This window comes from Heterodontus francisci, chromosome 12, assembly GCF_036365525.1.
Source record: "Heterodontus francisci isolate sHetFra1 chromosome 12, sHetFra1.hap1, whole genome shotgun sequence".
NCBI lineage: Eukaryota > Metazoa > Chordata > Chondrichthyes > Heterodontiformes > Heterodontidae > Heterodontus > Heterodontus francisci.
Genome location: NC_090382.1, coordinates 70002816 through 70030023, shown reverse-complemented (window position 1 = coordinate 70030023; position 27208 = coordinate 70002816). Strand labels below are relative to the sequence as shown.

Below are 27208 nucleotides of genomic sequence, written 5' to 3'. Positions count from 1 at the left end.
TTGCCCACTCAGTTGACCTGTCTAAATCCTTTTCCAGCCTCTGAATCCTCCTCACAGCTTACTTTCCTAACTTTGCAAACTTGGATACATTACACTCGACACTCTTATCTAAATCACTAATATAGATTATAAATAGCTGAGGCCCAAACGCAGTACCCCACTAATTACAGCCTCCCAACCTGAAAATGACCTATTTATTCCTATTCCCTGTTTTCCGTTCATTAACTAATCCTCAGTCCATCTTAATATATTACCCCTAAACCCATCAGCCCTAATTTTGTGTAATAACCTCTTGTGTGGCACCTTATTGAATGCTTTTTGAAAATCCAAATACACTACATCCCCTGGTTCCCCCTTATCTACCCTAGTCATTACATCCTCAAAAAACTAATAGATTTGTCAAACACAATTTGTTGCATAAAACCACGTTGACTGTGCATGATCATACTATGATTTTCTAAGGACCCTGCTACCATGTCCCTAATAATAAATTCTAACATTTTCCTTACTACTGATGCCAGTTTTCTCTCTCTCTCTCTCCTTTCCTAAATAGCAGGGTTACATTTGCTACCTTCCATTCCATGGGGACCAGCCTGAAATCTAGGGAATTCTGGAAAATCAAAACCAATGCATCCACTATTTCTGCAGCCACCTCCATTAAAACCATAGGGTGCAGGCCATCAGGTCCAGGGGACTTGTCGACTTTTAGTCCAATTAATTTCTAGTGGAGTAGTTTCACAGAGACCAATGGAAAATAGCTCCAATGGAAAGGACTGAGCTACAAATAGGTCTTAATGCCCTTCACGAGTTTGATACTGGCAAAGAAACACTCTAGAGATTTCACTTCTATCTGGAGCAGACAAAGAGCTCCAGCTTGTGCAGCAGCCCAAGCACTTCAATGGAGAATTCGTGCAAAGTGTAGCTACCCTCTCAAACCTTTCAGAATTCTTAAAACCTGTATTGCTTCCCTCCTTAACCTTCCCAGTTTCAGTGGAAAAAAACATTTTTCAGGTGTCTTCAAAACCATAACCTTTCATTCCTGGTACCATTGTAACACCCAGAACCGCAAACAATGGGCTGAATATAGTGCGGCCGTCACAGATCCTGGTGGCGGACCCAGAAATGGGCGCCGTCCACACTAGTCACATGAGTGGCTGACCCACCATGATCATGTGCCAGGTGGCCAATTGTAAAAATGGAGGCGCAGGGCCCGGCCAATCACGTGACAGGGGCGGGATGCGAGACGCTGAATACTGCATTGGATAACTCCGGAGCAGGTGCTGTTGCCATATTTAAAGCCCTGCCAGCCCTGGTTGCATTGCTACCTTGGGATAATTTGCAGTGCTCTCTGGTGAAGCCTTTGCAGTTGTGACTCTTGGACCCCCTACCCCCAGAGACGGATGCCACAGGCTGGCAGAGGCAATGCATAGGGTGGCCCCGGGCTTAGCAATGCCTCCCTCGAGATTCTCCTCCAGGGTGCAAGGGAAAGGCGGGAGGACTTCTTCCCCAGTGTGCAAGAAGAGGTCCTCCTGCCTGACCAAGCAAGCCTTGATGGAGATTGCAGAGGTCAACAGCCATGGGGTCACCCCACCACCCCCACCCTGGAACTGGGTACAGTGGTGCAAGAGGGTCAATGACCTTCTTCATATCTCTCTCCCTTTTAGGGGTTGCAAGTGGCTAGACAGGAGGAAATGGGATATGGGAAGGGAGGCACCACAATGGCACTGGCAGAGGGGGATAGGCATCACCACATCCTGACAGATTCATGGCTGCATCTTGGCCACAGGTCACCTTCTTTCATAGCTCACTCCCATTAACACCCCTAACAGTGGATGGGAGCATGAGCTATATAGGATACCCCAGTAAGGGATGAGGGGCTGACACTAGCAGAACTGTCATGTTGATCGCTCAGTGAAGTATGACTATCTCCCTCTTTCCACTTCCAGGACAAAAGGGCCCATAACTGCAGGGAAACAGCCCGAACAAGAGGAAGCATTCCGGATCTTCAGCCTCTCTCGACAGCTGAGGAGGCACTTGAATTAGCAGGGACCCAGGGCAGCCACTCAATAGCGGGTGATGGGACTGGAGTCTCCGCCCAAGAGAGTTAGGATTGTCTTCCATTGACATACAGTTCACTTCTGGAGAGCCACATCACGTATGGTTGGCATGACAAGTTCTGCACAGCCTAACCCATACATGTTTGTGTTCTCTCAAGTGAGTTGGTGTCCGCAGGAAATTCCTGCAGAAGGGGGTCATAATTCCACCTACAGTCAGAGAATGCATCACGGCATGATTTTCCTGCACCTTCCACCAGTGCAGAGACTTTCAGCTCAGTGGGTTTCTGCTCGACTGTCGAATCAGGGTCACAAGCTGGTGAGAGCACCGCGCACACGCCCGAGCAGCTGGCTGAGGCTGAGACAGCTGAGGCCTCTGACGGTCGGAGGACCGTGGGTGGCCAGGCCCATGCTAAGCCCCAGGCTCATGACGAGCCTTTGGTGTTGACAGCACAGGGGAGGCTGGAATGCTGGAGTTGCAGAGAGAGGTAAGGCAACATCTAGCGGAGATGCCAGAGGGAATGAACAGCCATGAGCAGACGAATGGAGGAGTCCATCCATGCATGAGTGCTGCCATGTCCCAGGAATATGAGCGCATGGCTTCCTGCATCGAGAGTTTGGCGTCCCTCATGCAGAGCCAGATCCCACAAGTGCGCGCAGACCTGCACACCATCGCCTTGGCCATGAGCTCAACGCAACAGTGGCAAGGCAGGAGAAGGAAAAGGTCCCTTCAGCTGGCTTCTCCAGCTCCTTGTCCTTCTCTGGTCAGCAGGGAGGTTCAAGGGAGGAGGAGAGGCTGCCCTCCACAGCTGGGGCCTCCCCTCAGGGCACTGCCAGTGTGGACAGTGGTTCCTCATCCCCTCCGCCAATGAGCCCAGCTGCAGGCAGCTGGGGCCCTCCAGGTCTCAGGCAGCCAGAGGACGTCGGCCAAAATCATCACAGGCCAAGGGGAAGCCTGATCAGCAGCCTGCCTCCAGCCCAGCATCTAGCGATGGAGGTCACACCTCGAAGAAGCACTAGTAAATGTATAATGAAAACCAACCAGAGATACTTGGGCTTTCATGGGTGTTTGAAATTTGACATTTGTTTTCTTATATAATTTTTTTTGTTTTTGAAATTAACTTTCATTGTGGAAAATGATTATTGAATCATGCATTAGTTGTGAGCTGCTGACTTCACCCTTCCCCCTCAGTGGATGTCAATGTAGGTACAGCCCTCACTTGAATAGCGTCTGCCATGGGCCACAGTGTGTAGTTCAGCTGGGCTCTAGGCACAGAAGACAAATAGAAAGGAGGTGACAGACTGCAAGCATTGTAGTGAGTCTTTATTGATTTCACTCTGAGAGGTCATCATGGTGGCTGGAAGCGTGTCAGTATGAGACTATCCCTTGCTTCCTTGACCCGTCGCTCAATGTGCCTGGCCTCCAGTGCAAGGGCTTCAACATCCAAGGCTGCCTGCTCATCACCCTCCTCCACGTCCTACTCATTGGTGGAAGAGTATCCTTCAATCTTGTCCTCTTCATACAAGGTCTCCCCCCTCTGCAGTGCTAGATTTTATAGACCATATTGTGTAAAACCCTTGCTGGGGCATACTGCAGGGGTCCACCAGATCGATCCAGGCACTGGGATCTCATCTTCAGCAGCCCAATGGCCTGCTCGATGGTTGCTCGGGTGGAGCTGTGGCAAGTGTTGTACCTCTCTTCTGCTGCATAGTGAGGGTACTTCACACGCTTCAATGGGTAACCCTTGTATCTGAGAATTCATTCCTGAAGGCGAGCGGGGACCTATAAAATTGTGGCACCTGGGACTGTCGAAGTATGTAGGCATTGTGACTGCTTCCTGGAAAGTGGGCACACACCTACAGGAAACGTTTCGGTGGCCACTGACCAGTTGAACATTGATAGAATGAAAGCCCTTCCTGTTGATGAAGGTGGCTGGCTGGTCCTTTGGAGCCTTGATGCCCATGTGTATGCAATCTCTCACACCTTGCGTCTGTGGAAATCCAGCGATGGCCCCGAATCCGATGGCCCTCTTGGCCTAACTGTCCAGGTCGGTCTGATAGCGTACATTGTCACTGGCCCTATTGAACAGGGAATTGGTCACCTCCTTGTTGCAGCAGTGGACTTCTGCCTGGGAGACCTCACACATGTCCCCAGTGGATCTGTGGAATGATCCAGATGCACAAAAGTGCCACGGTGATCTTCAAAGCCATGGGCATAGGAAGACGACCAAATCCCATAGGTCGCAATTTGTCCTGCTGCAGGATGCATAAGTTGGTGATGGCCTGCCTGGAAAGCCGTAATCTTTGCTGACAATGCCGCTCAGACATTTGGAGGTACCTAATTTGAGTCCTGTACAGTCTCTGGCACAGGTGGGCCCTTCTTGGCATGGCTGGAGTTGCTGCTCTCATCAGGAGCTTCATGGCCAGGCACAGCTGCCTCCTGGCCCTCCTTCCATTGAAGGCACTGCATCACGCCATAGCAGTCCAAAAAGACAGGTTGTACGAGACCCATGCCAGGTGATCGATAGGCCCCCGCAGAGCGCAGTCATAGCAGAGATGACCCTGCCCTGCAGCTGTCTGTTTGCTATTGCTCTCAGCAGACTCCCTGATGGCCCTCAGTGCCCACCTTTGCTGATAGCCGACCCTCTCACCCAGAAGTATGGGCACCCAAGGCTCTCGTCCAACAGTTTGGTCACCCGATACAGCCACCCAAATACAAGCCTCCGCTTGCAGACCACCCAAAACCAAGCTAGTTCTTGTAGATCACCTGAGACCCAGGTCACCCAGTGCTAGCATCTGAAACCCTGCTCACCTGGTACTCCCACCTGAGATCCAGCTCACCCAGTACTGGCACCCGCGACCCAGCTCACCCGGTACTGGGACCCGCGACCCAGCTCACCCGGTACTGGCACCCTAGACCCAGCTCACCCGGTACTCCCAACCGAGACCCAGCTTACCCGGTACTCCCAACCGAGACCCAGCTCACCCGGTACTCCCAACCGAGACCCAGGACTGCACCTCACTGTTGGGCGACATTCACCCCTCTTTCCCTATGCAATGCTGGTCATGGTTGCCTACCCGTTGCGGCACTCGTCTTGGTACCACCAGGTTTCAACAGCCAGGGATCCGAAGGCACTCGAGGGCTGCCTGTCATCCACTTAATTCCAAGTCCCCCGTTGAATTGCTTACAACTACATACTAATGTATTATAACTGTATATTCTGCAATTTAAATTGCAGTCCCATCACATCGGGACAGTGACATTGCCTTGGTGCTTTCCCACCGCTGACTAAATAGGGAACCGAAGTCATGACGTCGGATTTTCGAGCGGATGCGTCGGTGTTATTCTCCAGCCCACCACTCCCACTCCAAATGGCCACACTAAATTCAGCCCAATATTCCAACTCTGTTCCAAATAATGTCTGCACAAATTCAATATCACTTCTTTATTTTTAGGTTACGGCCATTTCATCCAAAGTGTTCTCTCATTTGCCAACTGCTTACTTTCTTGCCTCGATACTCAGAAATGGAGCTGCTACTTCATCCCTGTTGGACATGTAATTTACTGATTAACTCTTGGATATATTCTTAAAAATCTCTTTTCATTCTGTCCACAAACCTTTACCTTAGGAGAGTTAAAGCCCCATGTCATTATTACTTTCTTACTACTGCAAACTTATCGAAATTGCTTACAAATCTCACTCTTGATTTCTTTACAATTATTTGGTAGTCTACATTTTAACAAATGTGCACTAACTATGGACAGTGTCACCTGCACAATACTCATGATTTTCCACTATTAAATGTGTGCATTTGTGATTTCCCAAAGTATGGGGTCAGTGGTAAGGTTTCTGCCAGCAGCACACATTGGTAAAACCCAGCCATTTAATGCACTCCAAATATGGTCATAGGTCTCTTACTATTTCTTTACTCATCCCAGACAGACGTCATCTGAACACCACAATCAAAAAGAACTTTCTTTTCTATTTGCAGCTATGCAGATTAGGCTCACATCAAAATCAGTAAACAGTGCCAATTAACTTTTTGCAAAACATCTGATGAATGTCTGGCAGACAATGTAATTTAAGGCTATTTGACACAGACAAGCTTTGTGGAACATTATAATTTATTTCCGACATGGAAATAATATCTTTGAAATGTATCCGTGTAGGCTATGCTCACTTGGTCGCACTTTTAACTCTGAATTAGAAGGTTATGAGTTTGAATCCTATTCCAGAATTTGAGTGCATCATTTTAGCTGATGCAATAATGCAATATTACTGGAATTCTGCATTGTCAGACATGCTGCTCTTTAATTGAGATTTTAAACCATTTGCCCACTCTTGTAACTGAAATAGATATTAAAGATCCCATAGCACTATTCAAAGAATAGATTTCCTTAGTATCCTGGTCAGCAGTCTGCCTTCAACAGATACTACCAAAAACAGAATAACTATTCACTCATTTGTTCCGAAGAAGGGTCACTGACCCGAAACGTTAACTCTGCTTCTCTTTCCACAGATGCTGCCAGACCTGTTGAGTGGTTCCAGCATTTCTTGTTTTTAACAACTTTTTTTTTTCCAAAATATACTTTATTCATAAAACTCTGTAAAAATTACATTGCCAAACAGTTTCAAACAGCACCAAAAAATACAAACATTGCAAGCAAGATCAGTTTCCTTCAATACAATCATGAGTTGCCTCACAACCCTTCCATTTCATTTGTCATGCCATTAACATTTTTACATTTTACAGCAAAAGAAAATTTTCCCGATACAGTTCGAGGGGTTTCCCATGGATCCAGCCCCTCAGTTCAGCTTGGTGGGGGGACCTTACACTGTGGTCTTTCCCCATTGAGCCTTTGCTGCGGCTGCCCCAAGCTTTAGTGCGTCCCTCAGCACGTAGTCCTGGACCTTGGAATGTGCCAGTCTGCAACATTCGGTGGTGGACAACTCTTTGCGCTGGAAGACCAGCAAGTTTCGGGCAGACCAAAGGGCGTCTTTCACCGAATTGATAGCCCTCCAGCAGCAGTTGATGTTTGTCTCGGTGTGCGTCCCTGGGAACAGCCTGTAGAGCACAGACTCCTGTGTTACAGAGCTGCTTGGGATGAACCTCGACAAAAACCACTGCATCTCTTTCCACACCTGCTTTGCAAAGACACATTCCAGGAGGAGGTGGGCAACCATCTCTTCCTCACCACAGCCACCGCGGTGGCATTGTGCGGAGGGGGCGAGACTTCGGGTGTGCAGGAAGGATCTGACGGGGAGGGCTCTTCTCACCACCAGCCAAGCTACATCTTGGTGCTTGTTTGAAAGTTCTGGTGATGAGGCATTCCGCCAAATGACTTTGGCAGTCTGCTCGGGGAACCATCCGACAGGATCCATCGTCTCCTTTTCCCGTAGGGCCTTGAGGACATTCCATGCAGACCACTGCCTGATGGATCGGTGGTCAAAGGTGTTTTCCCGTAGAAACTGCTCCACGAAGGATAGGCGGTACGGCACGGTCCAACTGCATGGAGCATTCCGCGGCAATGTGACCAGGCCCATCCTTTGCAACACCGGGGACAGATAGAACCTCAGCACGTAGTGACACTTGGAGTTTGCGTACTGGAGGTCTACACACAGCTTGATGCAGCCGCACACGAAGGTGGTCATCATTTTTCCCGCCCTTATCCAGAGGTTTGAACATCGTGTCCCTCCGGATCCGGTCCATTTTAGATCCCCAGATGAAGCGGAATATGGCTCGGGTGACCGCCACAGCGCAGGAGTGGGGTATGGGCCAGACCTGCGCCACGTACAGCAACAACGTGAGCGCCTCGCACCTGATGACCAGGTTCTTACCCACAATGGAGAGAGATCGCTGCCCCCACACGCTCAACTTTTGTTGTACCTTGGCTACTCGCTCCTCCCAGGTTTTGGTGCACGCCCCGGCCCTTCCGAACCATATCCCCAGTACCTTCAGGTAGTCAGACCTGACGGTGAAGGGGACAAAGGATCGGTCAGCCCAGTTCCCAAAGAACATGGCCTCACTCTTGCCGTGGTTAACTTTGGCTCCCGAGGCCAGTTCGAACTAGTCGCAGATGCTCATCAGGCTGCGCACAGACAGCGGATCCGAACAGAAGACGGCGACGTCATCCATGCACAGGGAGGTTTCAACCTGAGTGCCTCCACTGCCTAGGATTGTCACCCCTCTTATGCTCGCATCCTTCCTAATAGACTCAGCAAAGGGTTCAATACAGCAAACAAACAAGACCGGGGAGAGAGGACAGCCCTGTCTGACTCCAGATTGGATCGGGAAACTTTCCGATTCCCACCCATTGATTGAGACTGCGCTACTGATGTTTGCGTAGAGCAGTTTGATCCAATTGCAGATTCCCTCCCCAAACCCCATTTTGGAAAGCACGTCCATCATGTAGGTGTGCGATATCCTGTCAAAAGCCTTCTCCTGGTCCAGGCTGATGAGGCAGGTGCCCACCCTCCTGTCCCGTACGTCGGCGATCATATCCCTGAGTAGCGCGAGGCTATCGGAGATCTTCATGCCGGGTACAGTACAGGTCTGATCAGGGTGGATCACCAACTCCAGAGCAGACTTGACTCGAATGGCTATGACTTTGGACAGAATCTTAGTCAACATTAAGCAATGAGATGGGCCGCCAATTAACTATTCATTCATATCATTGCTTTTTGTGGGATCTAACTGTGTGAAAATGGCTCCCATGTTTGGCTATATAACAGTCACTGCACTTTAAAGTAATTCATTGCATGCAAAGTATTTGTAACATTTGAGAGATCTGAGAAGATACTATATAAACACAATTGAGCAGGCTATGATGCACACATCCCTTATTTTAGCTCGTCCATGCCACTTGGTACACACTCCACAACTGCTAATTTTTACCTCATTTACTCAGTCTTCATGTAGGTGAAACTGGCACATAGTAAGAAACAGGCCAAGAGAAGGGGCAACCCCATCTTTAAACCCCTCATGCCTATGGGAAGATAGTCTTTGAAGCTCATGGGGAGACATTCTGCTCTTGCTGTAGGAGATGATGATGCCTGTGGCATACTGCTGGTGCCAAGTTAGTGACATAACATTTACAATCGGCAACCTTACAAAGAATCACACAGATAGAACTTTCCACCCACTTTCTCTGTCTCCTTAATCCTGAGTGAGTAATATTCACCCACTCTTGCCTGTACCCTCCATTCATGCAGATCCATTATGGCTACAGAAGGCACAGGAGGACAAAAATGGGCGGCACAGTGGCGCAGTGGTTAGCACTGCAGCCTCACAGCTCCAGGGACCCGGGTTCGATTTTGGGTACTGCCTGTGCGGAGTTTGCAAGTTCTCCCTGTGTCTGCGTGGGTTTTCGCCGGGTGCTCCGGTTTCCTCCCACATCCAAAGACTTGCAGGTGATAGGTAAATTGGCTGTTGTAAATTGCCCCTAGTGCAGGGAGGTGATAGGGAATATGGGATTACTGTAGGGTTAGAATAAATGGGTGGTTGTTAGTCGGCACAGACGCGGTGGGCCGAAGGGCCTGTTTCAGTGCTGTATCTTTAAATAAAAATAAAAATAAAATAGAGATAATGATGAGGAGGAGAAGGAACAGTCTTAACTACCTCCTGGTGAATTAAAATGATGATCAGGATGATAATGAAGAGGGAGATGATGGCAGACTGAGGCTCTTCCTTAAATTCCTGAACAGATCTCCTGGTTCATTCTGCCCCAATTCCCTCCAGTTCACTTGATCCATGGGGAACTGATTTCATAAGGTTTGGGTCCAACTGGATAGATGTTCCATCAAGGGCTGGCATATTCAGTAATAGCAATGGTCAGCTACAGCCTGTAGCTTGGCTCCACATCCTTGCTAGCAAGCTGCAGTACTGACCTATGGGTGTAAAGTGGCATAAAGGGTAACCTTTTTCATAACCACCTCATGCATCACATTAGCAGTTATTAAACAGGGGATAAGATGTTGGGCTGCTCCAACCCTTGGCTGAGATTCATGTCTGTACCTTAGATATTCTTTCCCTTCATTTTGACTGTTGCATATTAGTTCCCTCTCCATCAACCTTGGCAAAAGCTGTTAATGGGATGAGATGCCTTATGAGCCTTTTTTGACCCTGATTCAGAATCTCTTTTTTGACTTGTACGACTAAGTTATTCAAGTTTCATCACCCAAAATATCTTCCTTCAGTACTTCCTCTAAGTAGTGGTTAACAAGGAGGAGTACTGATTTATGAGTTTAGGGATGGGGGTAGTAGGTGGTAATCAGCAGGAAGTTTCCTTGGCCTTGTTTGACCTGAAACCTGAAGGGAATGTTGTGGGCTCACAAAGCCATGCCCAGCCCACTATATACCACTGTGCCTCCATTTTTGTGGGTCTATCCATCTGTGGGATAGGACATACACAGGGATGGTGATGGAGAAGTCAGGGAAGTTGATTAATGAATATTACATAGAATTTACAGCATTTGGCCCAACAGGTCTATACGGTTGTTTATTCTCCACGATGCTTCATCTCACCCTGTTAGCATACCCTTCTATTCCTTTCTTCCTCACATACTTATCTATTTTCCCCTTAAATGCATCTGTGCTTTTTGCCTCAAGAACTCCATGTGGCAGCAAGTTCCACATTCTAAAAACTCTCTTCTAAAGAAGTTTCTCCTAAATTACTTGCAGTCATAGAATCATTCCAGCACAGATGGAGGCCATACAGCCCATCAGGCCCATAACACAAGAAATAGGAACAGGAGTAGTAGACCATATGGCCTATCGAGCCTGCTCCGCCATTCAAATTGATCATGGCTGATCTTAGGATTCAACTCCACTTTCCTGCCCACTCGCAATATCCCTTGATTCCACGAGAGACCAAAAATCTGTCCATCCCAGCCTTAAATGTATTCAACGTTGGAGCATCCACAACCCTCTAGGATAGCAAATTCCAAAGATTCACAACCCTTTGAGTGAAGTAATTTCTCCTCATCTCAGTCCTTACTGATTGGCCCCTTATCCTGAGACTGTGCCCCCGTGTTTTAGATTCTGTGACCAGCGAAAATAATCTCTCAGTGTCTATCCAGCCCCTTTAGAATCTTATATGTTTCAATGAGATCATCTCTCATTCTTCTAAACTCCAGAGAATATAGGCCCAATTTACTTAGTTTCTCATCATAGGACAAGCCCTCATCCCAGGGACCAATCTACTGAATCTTTGCTGCACTGCTCCAATGCAAGTATATCCTTTCTTAAATGTGTAGACCAAAACTGCACACAGTATTCCTGATGTGGTCTCACCAAAACCCCATAAAATTAGGGCGGCACAGTGGCGCAGTGGTTAGCACCGCAGCCTCACAGCTCCAGCGACCCGGGTTCGATTCTGGATACTGCCTGTGCGGAGTTTGCAAGTTCTCCCTGTGACCTCCCGGTTTCCTCCCACAGCCAAAGACTTGCAGGTTGATAGGTAAATTGGCCATTATAAATTACCCCTAGTATGGGAAGGTGGGGATGTGGTAGGAATATGGGATTAATGTAGGATTAGTATAAATGGGTGGTTGATGGTCATCACAGACTCGGTGGGCCGAAGGGCCTGTTTCAGTGCTGTATCTATAAATAAAATAAATTGTAGTAATACTTTCTTATTCTTGTACTCCAATCCCCTTGCAATAAAGGCCAACATGCCATTTGCCCATGCCGGCTCTGTGTACAGCAAACCAGTCAGTCCCATTTCCCCACTCTATCCCTGTAGCCCTGAAAGTTTATTTCCATCAAGTGTCCATCCAATTCCCTTTTAAAATCATTTATTGTCTCTGCTTCCACCACCCTTGTAGGCAGAGAGTTCCAAGTCATTACCACGTGCTGTGTAAAAAGGTTCTTCCTCACATTTTCCCATATCTCTTGCCCAAACTCTTAAATCTGTGTCCCCTGGTCCTTGTATCCTTGTAATGGGAACAGCTTTTCTTTGTCTACCTTATCTACACCTGTCATAATCTTGTACATCTCTATCAAACCTCCCCTTAATCTCCAAAGAAAACAACTCCAGCTTTTCCAATCTAACTTTGTAGATAAATTCCATTATCCCTGGAACAATTCTGGTAAATCACCTCTGCATCCTATCAAGGGCCTTCTCTTCCTTCCTAAAGTGTGGTGACCAGAACTGAATGCAGTACTCTAGGGCTGGGAACTTGTGGAGGTGGCGTGGCTCCCAGCGCCAGACCAAAAAGGCCAGGGGAACTCCGCCTTGGCCTTTTCGCGCCCACCACCCCACCCCAACCTCACCAACAAGCGTGATCCTTTGAGTTCCGGAGGCAAAGTTTCTGGCGCTGGAATTTCTGTCCCTTTAAAGATGGGATCCTGCTTCTTAGAGCTGCTGGCCAATTAGGGCAGACAGCTCAGCAGTATTGGCAGCACCACCAGGAGCAGTGGCCACTGACAGTACTGCAGAGGCCTTGGACTCAGGCCGAGCGCTGGAACCCCAGACCTCAGGTAAGTGAGGCGGGGTTGCCAGGGCCAGTCTGGAAGGCCCTGGCGAGGTGGGGTGGGAAGTGAGCATGAAGTTCAGTGGGGAGGGGAGGGGAGGGGAGGGGAGGGAGGGAGGGGGGCGGGGGGAGGTCCATGGAGGTGGAAGTTTTGCCAGCAGGGGTCCTTCTTGCAACACAGATTGCCCTAGGAGGAGGAGGAGGAGGAGGAGGAGGAGGGCTCCCCCCCCGCCCCCCCAAGGAGTATGCCCTCTCTGCGTGGCGGAGGCATCCCCTACCGTTAGTAAGATCCCAGCAGTGGTGGGAAGAGGCCCTTAAATGGCCATTAATAGGCCACTTTGGGGCTCAATTGGCCTCTGGGTGGGCCTATCCCACCCTCAGCAAAATCACTTGGCAACCGGGTGGTGACAGGCCCTCTGCCCCCCCCCATCTCCAACTTTGCCTCATGGGAGCACATAAAATGCAGCCCTAGTTGTGGCCTAACCAGAGGTTTATAAACTTCCTGCTTTTGTACTCAATACCTCTATTTATGAAACCCAAGATCCCATATGCTTTGCGAATAATGTCCTGCCACTTCCAAAGATCTATGCACATGAACACCCAGGTCTCAGCACACTCTTTAGAACTGTGCCATTTAGTCTATATTGCCTCTCCCAATCCCTCCTGCCAAAATGCATCACCTCATACTTGTCTGCATTAAATTCCATCTGCCACTTTTCTGCCGGCCTATGTCCTGTTGCAGTCGATTAGTATCATCCTCACTGTTTGCCATACCTTCAAGTTTGGTATCAGCAAATTTTGCACTTTTACTCTGTATTTCAATATCCAAGTCATTTATGTATAGGAAAAAAAAAGCAATGGTCCTAGCACTGACCCTTGGGCAATACCACTGGCTACCATCCTCCAGTCTGAAAAACAACCATTTACATGACTCGGTTTTCTGTCCTTAAGTTAATTATTTATCCAAGCTCACACTGACCCTCCCATTCCATGAGCCTTAATTTTGTTAACCAGCCTTTTATGTGATACGTTGTCCAATGCTTTCTTAAAATCCATATAGACAACATCCACTGCAATCCATTCATCAACTTTCTCTGTTACTTCACAAAAAAATTCAATTAGATTAGTGAAACATGATCTGTCTTTTACAAATCCATGCTGGCTCTCTAATTAACTCAACTTCTCTAAGTGCCCGTTGATTTCTTTCCCCCAATTATTGTTTCTTAAAACCTTACACAGCACTGACGTTAAACTGACCAGCCTATAGCTTCTAGGAATGTCCTTACACCCTTTCTTGAACAAAGGTGACACATTTGCCACTTTCCACTCCTCTGGCACCTCCCCCCTGCCCTCCACCCTCATATCCAGGGAAGAATGGAACCATCTTTTCTATGTCTGCCCTAACCACTTCATAATCTTGAAGACTGCAATTGGATTTATTAATGGAGATCTTTTATTTATGGACCCTAGTTTTGGACTTTTGTGGGAGCTTGCTGTATGCAAATTGGCTGCTGCGTTTCCTACATTACAATAGTGACTGCACTTCAAAAAGTACTTCATTGTCTGTAAAGTGTTTTGGGATGTCCTGTATTTGTGAAAACCGCTATATTTCTTTTTTTATTTTATTTTCACAAGTGGAACAATCTTCTCGATGTCTAACCTATCAAACCCTTCAGAATTTTAAAGACATTTATCAGATCATCTCTCAAACTTCTCTTTTCTAGAGAAAAGAGCACCTGTTCAATCTTTCCTGATAGCGGTAACCACTTAGTTCTGCTATCATTCTTGTAAATCTTTTTTGCACTTTTTTCTGTGCCTCTATATCTTTAGAATAATATGGAAACCAGAACTGTGAGCAGTTCTGGACTGGTCTATAGTTACCTGGACTTGTTCTATTTCCCTTTTTAAGTAAACAAATAACATTAGCTGTCCTCCAGTCCTCTGACTCTATTCACTTTTCTACTGAACTTTGAGTATGCGCAGATCCAATCTATCCAGACCAGGTGTTTTATCCTCTTTAAGTCTGACTGATCTCTCAATATCTCCCCCTTTCTGTTCTAGATGTCTTTTTTTAAATTTCTTCTACTAACATTACTTTCACCCTATTAGTTGTCCTTGGTAAATATATGAATCTGTGATGATGACTATGCCAGGCTGTTGCTGATCTGTGGGGCTGCTCCCTATGACTGTCTGTGGAATAGCTCTCCCAACTTGAGTACCAGACCCCCGTTGTTAATGAGGAGAACTTTAAATGGTTGACACTTTTGGAGTTTTATTTCTCTTATTGTTATGTTTCTCATCAGTTGTTTTGCAACTGAGCAGTTTTCTAGGTGACTTGGACTGGTATTTCATATAGTGACATATTCTCTTCTTTGAAGTGCATTCGTGAACTAATTGGTTGACAATCTGGTGTTCGCTCATAAAATACTAAATTTATTGGATGAATTTCACAACTTGCCATGGTTTGATCTGAATTCCTGACCTCTGGGTCGGTAGTTCATTCCCATAAACACTAGGCTACTGTACCACATTACTGAGTCCTGGGAAACCCTAAAGACATAAAACAGGAATTCTGGAGGAGAAACCAAAGCCTCGCAGAGAAGTTGAAACAAATGACTTACACACAGATGGGTCTACATGTTTTTATTTAAACCTGAAGTCACAGTATGCTAAATCAAATAAAATTTACAAACCTAAAAGCTTAATTGACGGGTCAAAAAACTGAGCAATTGCTAGGAAATTGTGATGTATTTAAATTGCTTGAGTGCATAACTCCTAATTAACAACATCTCCCTTAAGTACTTATTATAATTCTCAATGTTTAATTTTGTGATGTATCAATAAAGTATTAGTTTACTGAAATAAAAACAAGAAATGCTGGAACCACTCAGCAGGTCTGGCAGCATCTGTGGAAAGAGAAGCAGAGTTAACGTTTCGGGTCAGTGACCCTTCTTCGGAACTGTTCCGAAGAAGGGTCACTGACCCGAAATGTTAACTCTGCTTCTCTTTCCACAGATGCTGCCAGACCTGCTGAGTGGTTCCAGCATTTCTTGTTTTTATTTCAGATTTCCAGCATCCGCAGTATTTTGCTTTTACATTAGTTTACTGAATCTGGTTAGAAATGAACTAATTCCACTCAGGATTGTAGTGTAATTCTGTGATTCGCTCAATACAGAATTATTAAGACACTTCTAACTGGGTATATTTAAAGAGTAAGGTGTGGGCTAATTTGGATATTTGCAAAACATACATTCGACTAATAGACTCCAGTCCAGTTTCTATGCACATGTGTTAGGAAATAGGAAAAAGATTGATCAGAGCAGCAGAAATTCAAATAATGGCCCCAAATTTTCATACGATGAATTACGTCACATTTGCAAAAATGCGAGATGAATTGTGGTTGCTGATGATCTTGAGCGCTGTTTGCACCAGAATTCTGTGGGTCAGCTCATTTGCATAGCTGTTAGAGGAGTCGTCAGAGTAAATCCCATGTAAAATGGGAGTATTGTGCCTGGGGTGTCCGGAAATGTAACTGCAACCTTCAAAAGATCTGTTATGGGTAAAAATTTTAACAGACGAGGTGAACGACAGGTAATTAACAAATCACTTGGTTCACTCAGTTCACTATCAGGTAGCTTGACTGGATGGCTGGATTCGCCCCCAGCAGTGGTGCTCTGGCAGGGTGGAACTTCTGCCTGACCCTTACCAAAGCCGATAGCCCAACCCAATTTTCATAGAAGAGGATCATCTCATATACAGGGTCAGCTCTGGTAGGATCGGCATCACCAAGAGGGAGCCTCCCCTGGTGAAGAAGGAATTTCTTCTGTTGCTACAGCACCAAAAGAACAGAGAGTGCTGTTAAAAGGGCAGAAGTGTCCCTTTGATTGGAATAGATGTTCCATTAAAAGTCTCAACTGAGAGCAGGGACTTCAACAGGTAAGTGCTGGGAGCAGAATGGAGGGAGAGGAGTCTACTGGGGCCAATTCAATATTACCATTGTTTCCTGGGGCCTACTACTACCCTGCTCATGGCAGAAGTGGTGGCAACATGGGCAGACTGGAGATAAATTGGCCAGGTACCTAGTACCTGCCACTAATTATAGTAGGTGGAGCAGGAACAGCCAGTGGCAGTCCCAAAGGTAGGATGCAGGTTGGACACCTTAATTTTGGGTGGGATCATGAAGGAGAATCCAGCTCAATGACTCATGAGTGTTTTTATACCACTTCAGGAATGTCTACCAAAGGAGCAACTGACAGAGGTAGCCAGAAATGGATGTAGAAATGCCATAGTGGCATAAAAGAGCTTACGGCTTCAATGAATCAAACTTGCAAACTCCCCTCACTGAAATAAAGCAGAGAAGTGACAGACTGCTTGGAGGCTGTGGGATGAAACCTCCAAAAGAATGTCTCTCCTGCCATGGGAAAGGTGCTACCAGCATTGAGAAGCAAATGTGTCACCTTAAGGACTACAGACCAGTGCTTCAAGATGTTCACTGACCAGAATAAGGCATGCAAAGTAATTCACTGACCACTCTCCTTTCCTTCCATTGGGACCAGCACACTCTTCATCCTCTACAATTAAAAGCTACATAAATATCCCTTCACAATGCACTATGGTTAATGGAGAGCGGCACTAACTTGGGATCTTACAGTATTGGTACCCAACTTTCTTAAAAACAATTATTTGCATACCTAATGTTAAAATCCCTTCCTCCACTTTAACACTTTCTTCAGATGCCACCACACACTCCTCAGTTCATAGCCTTCACCAAATTTACTTTATCTTTTTTTTTATTTTAGAGATACAGCACTGAAACAGGCCCTTCGGCCCACCGAGTCTGTGCCGACCATCAACCACCCATTTATACTAATCCTACACTAATCCCATATTCCTAACACATCCCCACCTGTCCCTATATTCCACCTACCACCTACCTATACTAGGGGCAATTTATAATGGCCAATTTACCTATCAACCTGCAAGTCTTTGGTGGTGAGCGGAAACCGGAGTACCCGGCGAAAACCCACGCAGACACAGGGAGAACTTGCAAACTCCACACAGGCAGTACCCAGAATTGAACCCGGGTCGCTGGAGCTGTGAGGCTGCGGTGCTAACCACTGCGCCACTGTGCCGCCCATGTTGCACAATGTCATGAGAGCCAGATTACTGAAGGGGGCATCCCTGATTTTCAAGAGCCCGTCCTCTACGAGAAGCAGGCCATCGAGCAGGCCACAAGGTTATGGGCCAAGTGCTGGCAAATGGGATTAGGTAGACAGGTCAGGTGTTTTAATGCATCGGTGCAGACTCGATGGGCCGAAGGGCCTCTTCTGCACTGTATTATTCTGTGATTCTGTGAGCTGGCCATAGGACTGGGGTGGGGGGAGGCACTCTGCTATTGCCATGGGAGACGAGGAGGATTGGGACATCGTGCCTGTGACAGGCTAGTAACTAAACACCTACACAGTTGTTAAAGCCTCCCTTAAAGCCCCTCACAGACACAAGCTTCCACCCTTGCTCTAATTTCTTACTCTTAAGGGGTAATTTATTTATTTATTTAGAGATACAGCACTGAAACAGGCCCTTCGGCCCACCGAGTCTGTGCCGACCAACAACCACCCATTTATACTTAATCCTACAATAATCCCATATTCCCTAGCACATCCCCACCATTCTCCTACCACCTACCCACACTAGGGGCAATTTATAATGGCCAATTTACCTATCAACCTGCAAGTCTTTGGCTGTGTGAGGAAACCTGAGCACCCGGCGAAAACCCACGCGGTCACAGGGAGAACTTGCAAACTCCACACAGGCAGTACCCAGAACTCAACCCGGGTCACTGGAGCTGTGAGGCTGCGGTGCTAACCACTGCGCTGTTGATTCTTAGCTTCTACCCTACTTTCCTGCAGATTCATCACTGCAGCAGTGGCACATGAGAACAAAGATACTGAGGAGGAAGAACAACAGAAACACAACAACTCTTTGTGAGCTATGATGATGAGGTGGAACACAAAAACTTAAGAAATACCAGCAGGATTAGGCCATACAGCCCATCAAACTGCTCTGCAATTCAATAAAATCATGACTGAATTTCTGCATCAACACTTTCCCATCCTATCCCCATGTCCCTTGATTTCCTTAATGCCCAAAAATCTATCAATTTTTGAATATACTCAATGACTGAGCATCCACAGCCCTCTGGGAAAGAGAACTCCAAAGGTTCATAATCCTCTGAGCGAAGAAATTTCTTCTCATCTCAGTCCTAAATGGCTGACTCGTTACCAAGACTATGACCCCTTGTTCTAGACACTCTAGCCAGGGGAAATAGCCTCTCAGCACCTACCTCATCAAGCCCTCTTGAGAACTTCATATGTTTCAATGAGATTACCTTTCATTCTTCTAAACTCCAAAAATATAGGCCCATTCTACTCAATTTCTCAAAGGTGTGCCCTCTCATCCCAGGAAACAATCTAGTGAACCTTTGTTGCACCCTCTCCACGAGGCACGTGTATCCTTCCTTAGGTATGACAAGGAAGTGGATGAAGACGAAGAGGGAGGTGAAGTCAGGATAAAACTTCAATAGTGAAAAACTGGTAAATGCAGCATCAATGTTGAGGATAATCACACCCATGGTATGTATAACTTGCAGCTACCACAGTACTTCAACTATTTCTTTTAAGTTTTACTACATTGCATGTTATAGATAAAAGTACAACAGATTATTGTTAACAGATGTTTGTATCATGTTCAAATCAATTAGCAACAATAGAAAAATGGATTGGCATTGAGAACAATTTTTGTTGTGAGGAATTCATTTCTTTTGGATAGTACAATTAGCTTACTGTTAAAAGGAAATGCTATACATGTAGTTAAATATAACTCTGACCTTGTCAAGCACTGGCTCATCTAGACTTTGCTGCTCAATACACATGTGACATACTTTTGATAATAGCTCATGAGGTTCGATGAATAGTCTTGAACTCAGTAGAAATGTAAATATATATGCTTTCTGTAAGAAAAAATGCACATATTTAACAGTTAAAATTTAACAGGGGGACATAAAATATACAAATACCTTTAGTGCACCCACTTTCTGTGCTTTTGTTATTGAGCAAGCATATAAAAGGCTCTTTTATATGGTGGCTTTAACATAGTAAACATCCAAGGCACTTTACAGAGGAGAAAAGCACTCTCAGGAGAGATGATTGAAAGCAACGACAGAAAGATAGGTTTGGAGGAGGATTTTGAAAGCAAAGAGAGATGTAGCAAGGTACAAAGGTGTAGGAAGGTAGTTCAGACAATCGGGTTGAGATAGCTGAAGGTTCTGCCACCTGTGGTGGACTGAAAGGGAAGTGGGAAGCCAGGGTCAGAGGATAGAAGTGTAGGAGTTGGAAGAAGTTGCAGAGACTATGGGGAGATTTGAAAATAAGGATGATAATTGTTAAATTAAGTCTGTTGGAGAACGAGGAACCAATGGAGGTTGCTTAAGGCAGGCATAATAACTGAGCAACACTTATTGCAGGACAAGATATAGGTGGCAGTCCTTTGAATAAGTTGGAGTTTGTGTAAGGTGGGACTTAGGAGGCTGGGAAGGTAGAAGTTGGAGAAATTGGCCGGAATTTTACGCCACCCTAGCGGGTCGGATGGTGGCGTGGGGGTGGCGTAAAATTGAGCGGAAGGCTCCGGGAAGCCTAACCGCCCCGATTCCGCCTCCAACCAAGTTTATGGAGGTCTGGCATGGGGGTGGGGGGTGAGAAGCGGCCCACCTGCCCGAGGCCATTTCAAGGCCCTTAAGTGGCCACTTAACGGCCACTGGCAATCGGGGCCAGGGTGCCAGAATGAGAGCCGCCCCCATCTCCCAACCCAACCCCGGGATCAAAGACGCTCCCCTCCCCCCAAACGACCACCCTAGCCTCACCAGGGCATGACCGATTCCCCTGGTGAGGCAACCCAACTTACCTTCAGTCCTGGCTCCTTGGTATCCTCCTCGGTCGACTGGGCTGTAGTCCCAGCAGTGGCCACTGCTCCCGGTGGCGCTCCTGAGCCTAAGAGCTGCTGGCCCGCTGATTGGCCGGCAGCTCACTGAGGCGGGACCTCCTCCCTTAAGTAGGTGGAAGTCCCGCCTCGGGCCAATTATAGCCTAGGGATCCGTAAAGTACGGGACGGATCCCCAGGCTGGGCGGAAGCGGGTTCGGCATCGACATTTACGTTGGAGATCGGCTCCCGTCCGCCCACTGAAAAATTCCGGCCATTGAAACTGGAGGTAATAGAATCATGGATAGGATTTAAGTAGAAGTAGTGATGTTGCAGAAATGGAAGGCAGATGATATTGTAGAGGTGGAATGTAGTCTTGTTAATGGATAAAAACATAGAAAATCTCAAGACTGGAAGAAACCACAGTTCAGTTTAATCTCCTGTGCAACCAATAATGATTAAGGTTTGAATAGATTTTCCTGACCTGCCCCTCTGTCATGGTGCTGGATAGGGCTGGTTCTCTTGAAGTGTACCGTTCCTGTCCAGGGCCAATAATATCAATTGTCTTGCCATGGCATAGATCTACCCCCAGCAGGACCTCATGTGGCAGAGGGACAGGGAAGTTCAGCATAACTGCAGTATTTCCAGAACTGCCAGCTATGTATCAGTTGCCGAAATTGTGGCCTTCAGGCTGATGGTATATGCGAAAATCCTAGAAGAGTGGGGTTCTCCTAGCTTGTCAGTTTCCTTGTCCCATCACTGAATGATCACTGACCCTTCATATACCTCTGGGCACATTGTATTTGGGGAGGCCAGCAAGTGTTCTTCCAGGGAAATGAGGGGAGATGATGGGAATGCTGCCTCCTAGTTCATCAACATGCCTCTGATGGCCCTGGTTCCCAATTCCTTCACCCATCCCCCCACAAGGAATACCAAAAATCATGGTGCAACAAAAAAGGGGGAAAACTTTGCACCTAGAATAATGGGTAATATCTGGAGTCAAAAGGTCTGGAAAATGTTATCCTAGGAATTATTAGGCTTCCTGATGTTTAGTTGGAAAATGTTTACGTAGCCTGAACCCCTGAAAAAATAGCAAGTCAATTTTGTGAACATTTCTGTAGATCAGTCCCTGTGGTCAGAGAACCAAGGAAGCTGTAGCTGGGGATGTGGGGGTGGGGGGGGGGGGGGGTGGGGGGAGGTCTTTGGAATCCCCCAACACCAAGGGTGAGTGGACAACAACATTTTAATGCAACCAAAATGATGCTTGTGCTGCCTGCTCAATACTAATGCAGTGCTCTCTCTCTCTGATTCTGAAAACTCCAGTGGGATTAGTGCTGGATTACTGCTGGAGGAAACTATTGAGCATGATCTTGGTGTGACTGCTGAGATTGTGACTTGAAGAATTTGGGGACCAAATACTCCATGATAGATACTTAAGAATATTTTACTAATACAATCTGTTTGAGCTGAGAAACAATTTAGTTCCCAACCAGATTAATCTGAGTGTAATTCATGATTTACAGTTAACCTTTATATCACAAATGAACAATTTGATAGAGTTTCCTTGCAATACAATAGCAAAATAACTATTACTAATTTCCATGTGAAACTGAAATTTTGATTGGTTGCAACTGTCTTTTGTAGAAAGGTTAAATATTATATTTATTATACAGTCACCAGCATATCAGAACCAGAAAAAACAGTCATATCAAATGTAGTTACTCAGGAGTGGCATTATTAATTGTGGTTAAATAACATGCATTGTTACTTCATTCAGAAGCTTAGATTTGGAACTGACTGAAATGTAGACCTGATACTAGAGCCATTTTGTTAAATAGCATTATTTATTTCTCTCCCATCTTGCAATAAATGGAAGCATTTATCGTTAAGATTATTACATTTGTCAGTGAATTTTCCTCATTAGGAAAGCAAACCTGAAAGCTCAAATATAGTCTTGGAATTGTCAAGCAATCCTAACAGTGCCACCTATTTTGGTACCACCATGAAAATAAATAGCTTCATATATTTAAATACTTCAGAAGCTGAGTTACTCTTACTGATCAGAAATTGCACTATTTCCCTTACGTTGATAACTCCATAATAAACAAGAGGAATGGTGTCTGTGCCACCATACAACTAAGAGAATTGAAAACCAATGTGCTGTACTCCAAATTATTTTTAATACTTATTTCATTACTGAAAGTCAGTGTCCTGCCTTGGGATTTTGATTTTTTTTTCATTGAAAGGATTTTGCAATTGAACAATATTTAAGTACTGTGTTTTAAAACAGTGATTTTGAATAGACTTAAAAAAGCCAATGACTTGATGCATTCAAGATATGTATTAAAGCCAGATTGGCCAGTTTGTGCAATATTAACTGATACAATGACGGTTAATTGTCTCATCCCAGTGCCATTAGCCTGGATGGCCCCTATTCATTTTGAGAGCAGCAGATGATGTTTAATACTATACCCCAATGGGAGGGAACTGTAGTATAATGTACATAAGCTGTTGCTGGGTAGATTATGTATATAGACCTTAAGCATCATCACAGGATGTGATATCACAAGTCTGAGCCTCATGCTGCTCAGTGTATATGTAGATACCTTAGTAAGAAAGTCCGTGTAAATAAACTCATGTTACTTTGACCCAAAGTCTATAGTGGACTCGCCAACTTTAAGGGCATTTAAGTGGTCATTGGATAGACATATGAATGAAAATGGAATAGTGTAGGTCAGATGGTTTCACAGGTCGGCGCAACATCGAGGGCCGAAGGGCCTGTACTGCGCTGTAATGTTCTATGTTCTATGTTCTACTATCCTCATTCAATACAAATAGCACACTGACAATAGAGTATATGGTGGAAGGGTACAAATGACTTTTGCTACATAGAAAACAGAAGAGATCGAATACATCGAGGAAACATGGAAAAGTCGATATCCTTACCAGAGAGCTTCAAGCAAGCTGTGGGGCCCAATCAGGCCGAAACATGGCCAAGATGGATTCGAAGATTTGACATATTGGTGTTGTTCTTAATGAATACTTTGCGTCAGTCTTCACAGAAGAGGGGGGCAATGCAGATATTGTAGTTCAAGATTGGATGTGATAAACATAGGGAGAGAGGAAGTATTAATGGGATTAGCATCCTTGAAAGTTGATAAATTTTCAGGGCCAAATGAAATGTACTTCAGGCTGTTAAAAGAAGCAAGAGAGGAAATAACGGAAGGTCTGACCATCATTTTCTAGTCCTCACTGGATACAGGTGCGGTGGCAGAGGATTGGAGGACTGCTAATGTTGTACCTTTGTTTAGAGAGGGACCGAGGGATAGACCAAATAATTACAGGACACTCAGTGACCTCTGTTTAGAGAGGGACCGAGGGATAGACCAAATAATTACAGGACACTCAGTCTAACTTCAGTATGGGCAAATTATTAGAATCAATTCTGAGAGACAGAATAAACTGTCACTTAGAAAGGAACAGATTATTCAAGGATAGTCAGCATGGATTTGTTAAGGGAAGATCTTGTCTGACCAACTTGATTGAATTGTTTGAAGAAGTAACAAGGAAGATAGATGAGGGTAGTGCGGTTGATGTGGTCTACATGGATTTTAGAAAGGCTTTTGACAAGGTCCCACATGGCAGAGTGGATACAAAAAGTAAAATTCCACGGGATCCAGGGAAATGTAGCAAGGTGGATACAAAATTGGCTCAGTGGCAGGAAACAAAGGGTAATTGTTGATGGTGTTTTTGTGACTGGAAGGCTGTTTCCAGTGCGTTCCGCAGGGCTCAGTACTGGGTCCCCTGCTTTTTGTGGTTTATATTAATGATTTGGATGTAAATGTAGGGGGCATGATCAAGAAGTTTGCAGACAACACAAAGATTGGCCATGTGGTAGATAGTGAGGAGGATAGCTGTAGGCTGCAGGAAGATATTGATGGTCTGGTCAAATGGGCAGAAAAGTGGCAAATGGAATTCAACTTGAAGTGTGAGGTGATGCATTTGGGGAGGTCAAACAAGGCAAAGGAATACACAATTAATGGGAAAATACTGACAAGTGTAGAGGAAGTGAGATGCCTTGGAGTGAATATCCACAGATCCCTGAAGGTAGGAGGCCAGGTTGATAAGGTGGTTAAGAAGGCACATGGAATTGTTTACTTTATTAGCCAGGGTATTGAATATAAGAGCAGGGAGGTTATACTGGAATTGTATAAATCATTGGTTAGGCCACAACTTGAGTACTATGTGCAGTTCTGGTCACCTCATTACAGAAAGGATGTAATTGCACTGGAGAGGTACAGAGGAGATTTACGAGGATGTTGCCAGGACTGGAAAAATGCAGCTATGAGGAAAGAATGGATAGGCTGGGGTTGTTGTCCTTGGAAAAGAGAAGGCTGAGGGGAGATCTGGTTGAAATGTACAAGAGGGTAGCTGAGGAAATTTCTTTTCATCCAGAGGTTGGTGGGGTCCGGAACTCACTGCCTGAAAGGATAGTTGAGGCAGAAACCCGTAAGTCATTCAAAAAGAGTCTGGATATGTACCTCAAGTGCTGTAATCTGCAGGGCTACAGACCAAATACTGGAAGGTGGGATTAGAATGGGTGGATTGTATTTCAGCCGGCACAGACATGATGGGCCAAGTGGCCTCTTTCCGTGCCATAAACTTTCTATGATTCTAGATACCTTTCCATATCAGGTTTAACTGCATGACTGGACAAGGAACAGGTCAGTGTTTTGCTTTATGCCATGGGAGACAGTTCTGACTACCCTGGGGATCGCGAGAAAGAAACTCCTGTATGGCGAATTGATTAAAGCATTGGGGGGATACTTTCAGATCAGGAAGAATGCAATCATGGAAAGGGCTAAGTTTAACAAATGCACCCAAAAATTTGGTGAAAGCATCGATTCATTTATTAATGATCTGTATAAAGTAGTTGAGGATTGTGACTATCTGAGTCTGTCAGAGGAACTGATTCGGGACAGAATAGTAGTTGGGTTTATAGATGAAGCACTGTCAGACCAACTACAGTCGAAAGAGGACTTGACTTTGAAAAATGTAATTTTAATGAGCGAGCAGGCAGAAGTATGAAAGTTTAATCGACTACTAGTTCAGGAGGATCAGGGGAGTCCAGCCTCGAAAGTTCTGGAATCAGCCGAGTCCATAAGAGAAGACAGAGAACAATGGCAGCAGAAAGCTCGAGAGGCGGGAAAGACACCTACAGGCAGCAACACAGAATTGCAGTAGGTGTGGCCAGGAGAGGCACCAGCGGGAAAATTACCCAGCCCAGGACATTGAATGTTTCTGGTGCAAGAGAAAGGGGCACTTACAGCAGATCTTTCGCAGCAGAAAACAAATGCTGAAGACAGGTAAAAAGACAGAGGAAATAAAGGACGGAGAAACAATTAATACTCCTTTCCTAGGAGAAGTGCATGGAAAAAACAAAGATTGTTAGGAAGCAGAAATCTTAGTGTGAGAAAATAAAACCAATTTCAAATTAGATACAGAAGCAGCGGTTTCTATCCTGTCTCACCTTGGTTGAGGGAAGAAAGGCTTAGGAAAACTAACAAAAAATTATACGGGCCAGCAGGGATTCAGTCGCAGGTTGTTGGAGAAATACAGACAACCTTGACACACAGAAACAACACCATTCTGGAAATTCTATGTTATTAGGAACCAAGCCTGTTTGCTACTTAATAAGAAAGCTTGCTTAGCCTTACAGTTGTTATGCAGGGTGGAAGAGTTCAAGGATAAGAGAAACAGATCAGCAATTTTAAAGCTGAATTCCACAAGTTATTCAAAGGCTTAGGAAAATTAAAAACAGAATATCGTATTACTGTCACAAAGAGACAGAACCAGTATGTTTGTTCACACTGAGAAAGGTCCCACACCCCCTCCTAGTCCCTAAACCAAGGACTTATCTCCGCAGTGACAAATCCATTAGGTGGTGCTCTGGGATGGTTCCAGTAAGGAAAGTAAATGGGCCTATCAGGATTTGTGTGGAGCTTACCCAACTCAATAAAGTGGTAGAGAGAGATTCACCCTATGGCGTCAGTCGATGACATACTTCAAATTGGGAAAAAGCTCCATATTCACAAAATTGGACACAAATAGCAGGTTCTGGCAGTTACCTTTAGATGAGGAGTCTAAATTGTTAACCACCTTTATCACACCCTTCAATAGATTCTGCTTCAACAGATTGCCATTTGGTGTTGCGTCGGCACCAGAGATATTCCAGCGGACGATGTCAACAATCCTCGAAGGCTTTGAGGGAATCATCTGCCACATGGATGATGTTGCTTCATGGAGTAAACGAAGAACACGACACAAGGGTAAGAGTGGTATTACACAGATTACAAGGGGCTCACATTAAATGACAAGTGTGTATTCTCACAGTTGACAGTGAGGTTCCTTTGCCAAATAATTAATGGATCTGGAATTGTTAGATCCACAGAGGACAAAGGCAATAAAAAATTTCCCAGAGCCAAGGAATATAACAGATCTATGGCGAGTCATGGATATCATTAACCAGGTAGGGAAATTCCTACCAAATCTAGCAACTATCAATGAACCTCTCCAACAACTGCTAAAGAACAGCAATACCTGGTGCTGGGGAGACAGCCAGAAAAATTCTTTTGAGAAGATCAAGGAAATGTTGACTTCACCAGAAGTTCTGGTGCATTATAATCCAGAACTGGTGACCATTAT

At 45.5% G+C, this 27208-nt stretch overlaps 1 protein-coding gene across 8 annotated transcripts in view; it reads right to left on the bottom strand.

The window, feature by feature from the left end:
* Positions 1-27208, bottom strand: part of LOC137375910 (ras-GEF domain-containing family member 1C-like) — a 189392-nt gene that overhangs the window by 52092 nt on the left and 110092 nt on the right. For all 8 annotated transcript variants that reach the window (XR_010976093.1, XM_068043588.1, XM_068043589.1 and 5 more), the window contains one exon: positions 19416-19538. Coding sequence is in view for 7 of the 8 variants with exons in the window: in XM_068043588.1 (XP_067899689.1) it covers positions 19416-19538 (123 nt within the window). In the remaining variant the exon portion in view is untranslated. The remainder of the gene's footprint in view (positions 1-19415; positions 19539-27208) is intronic.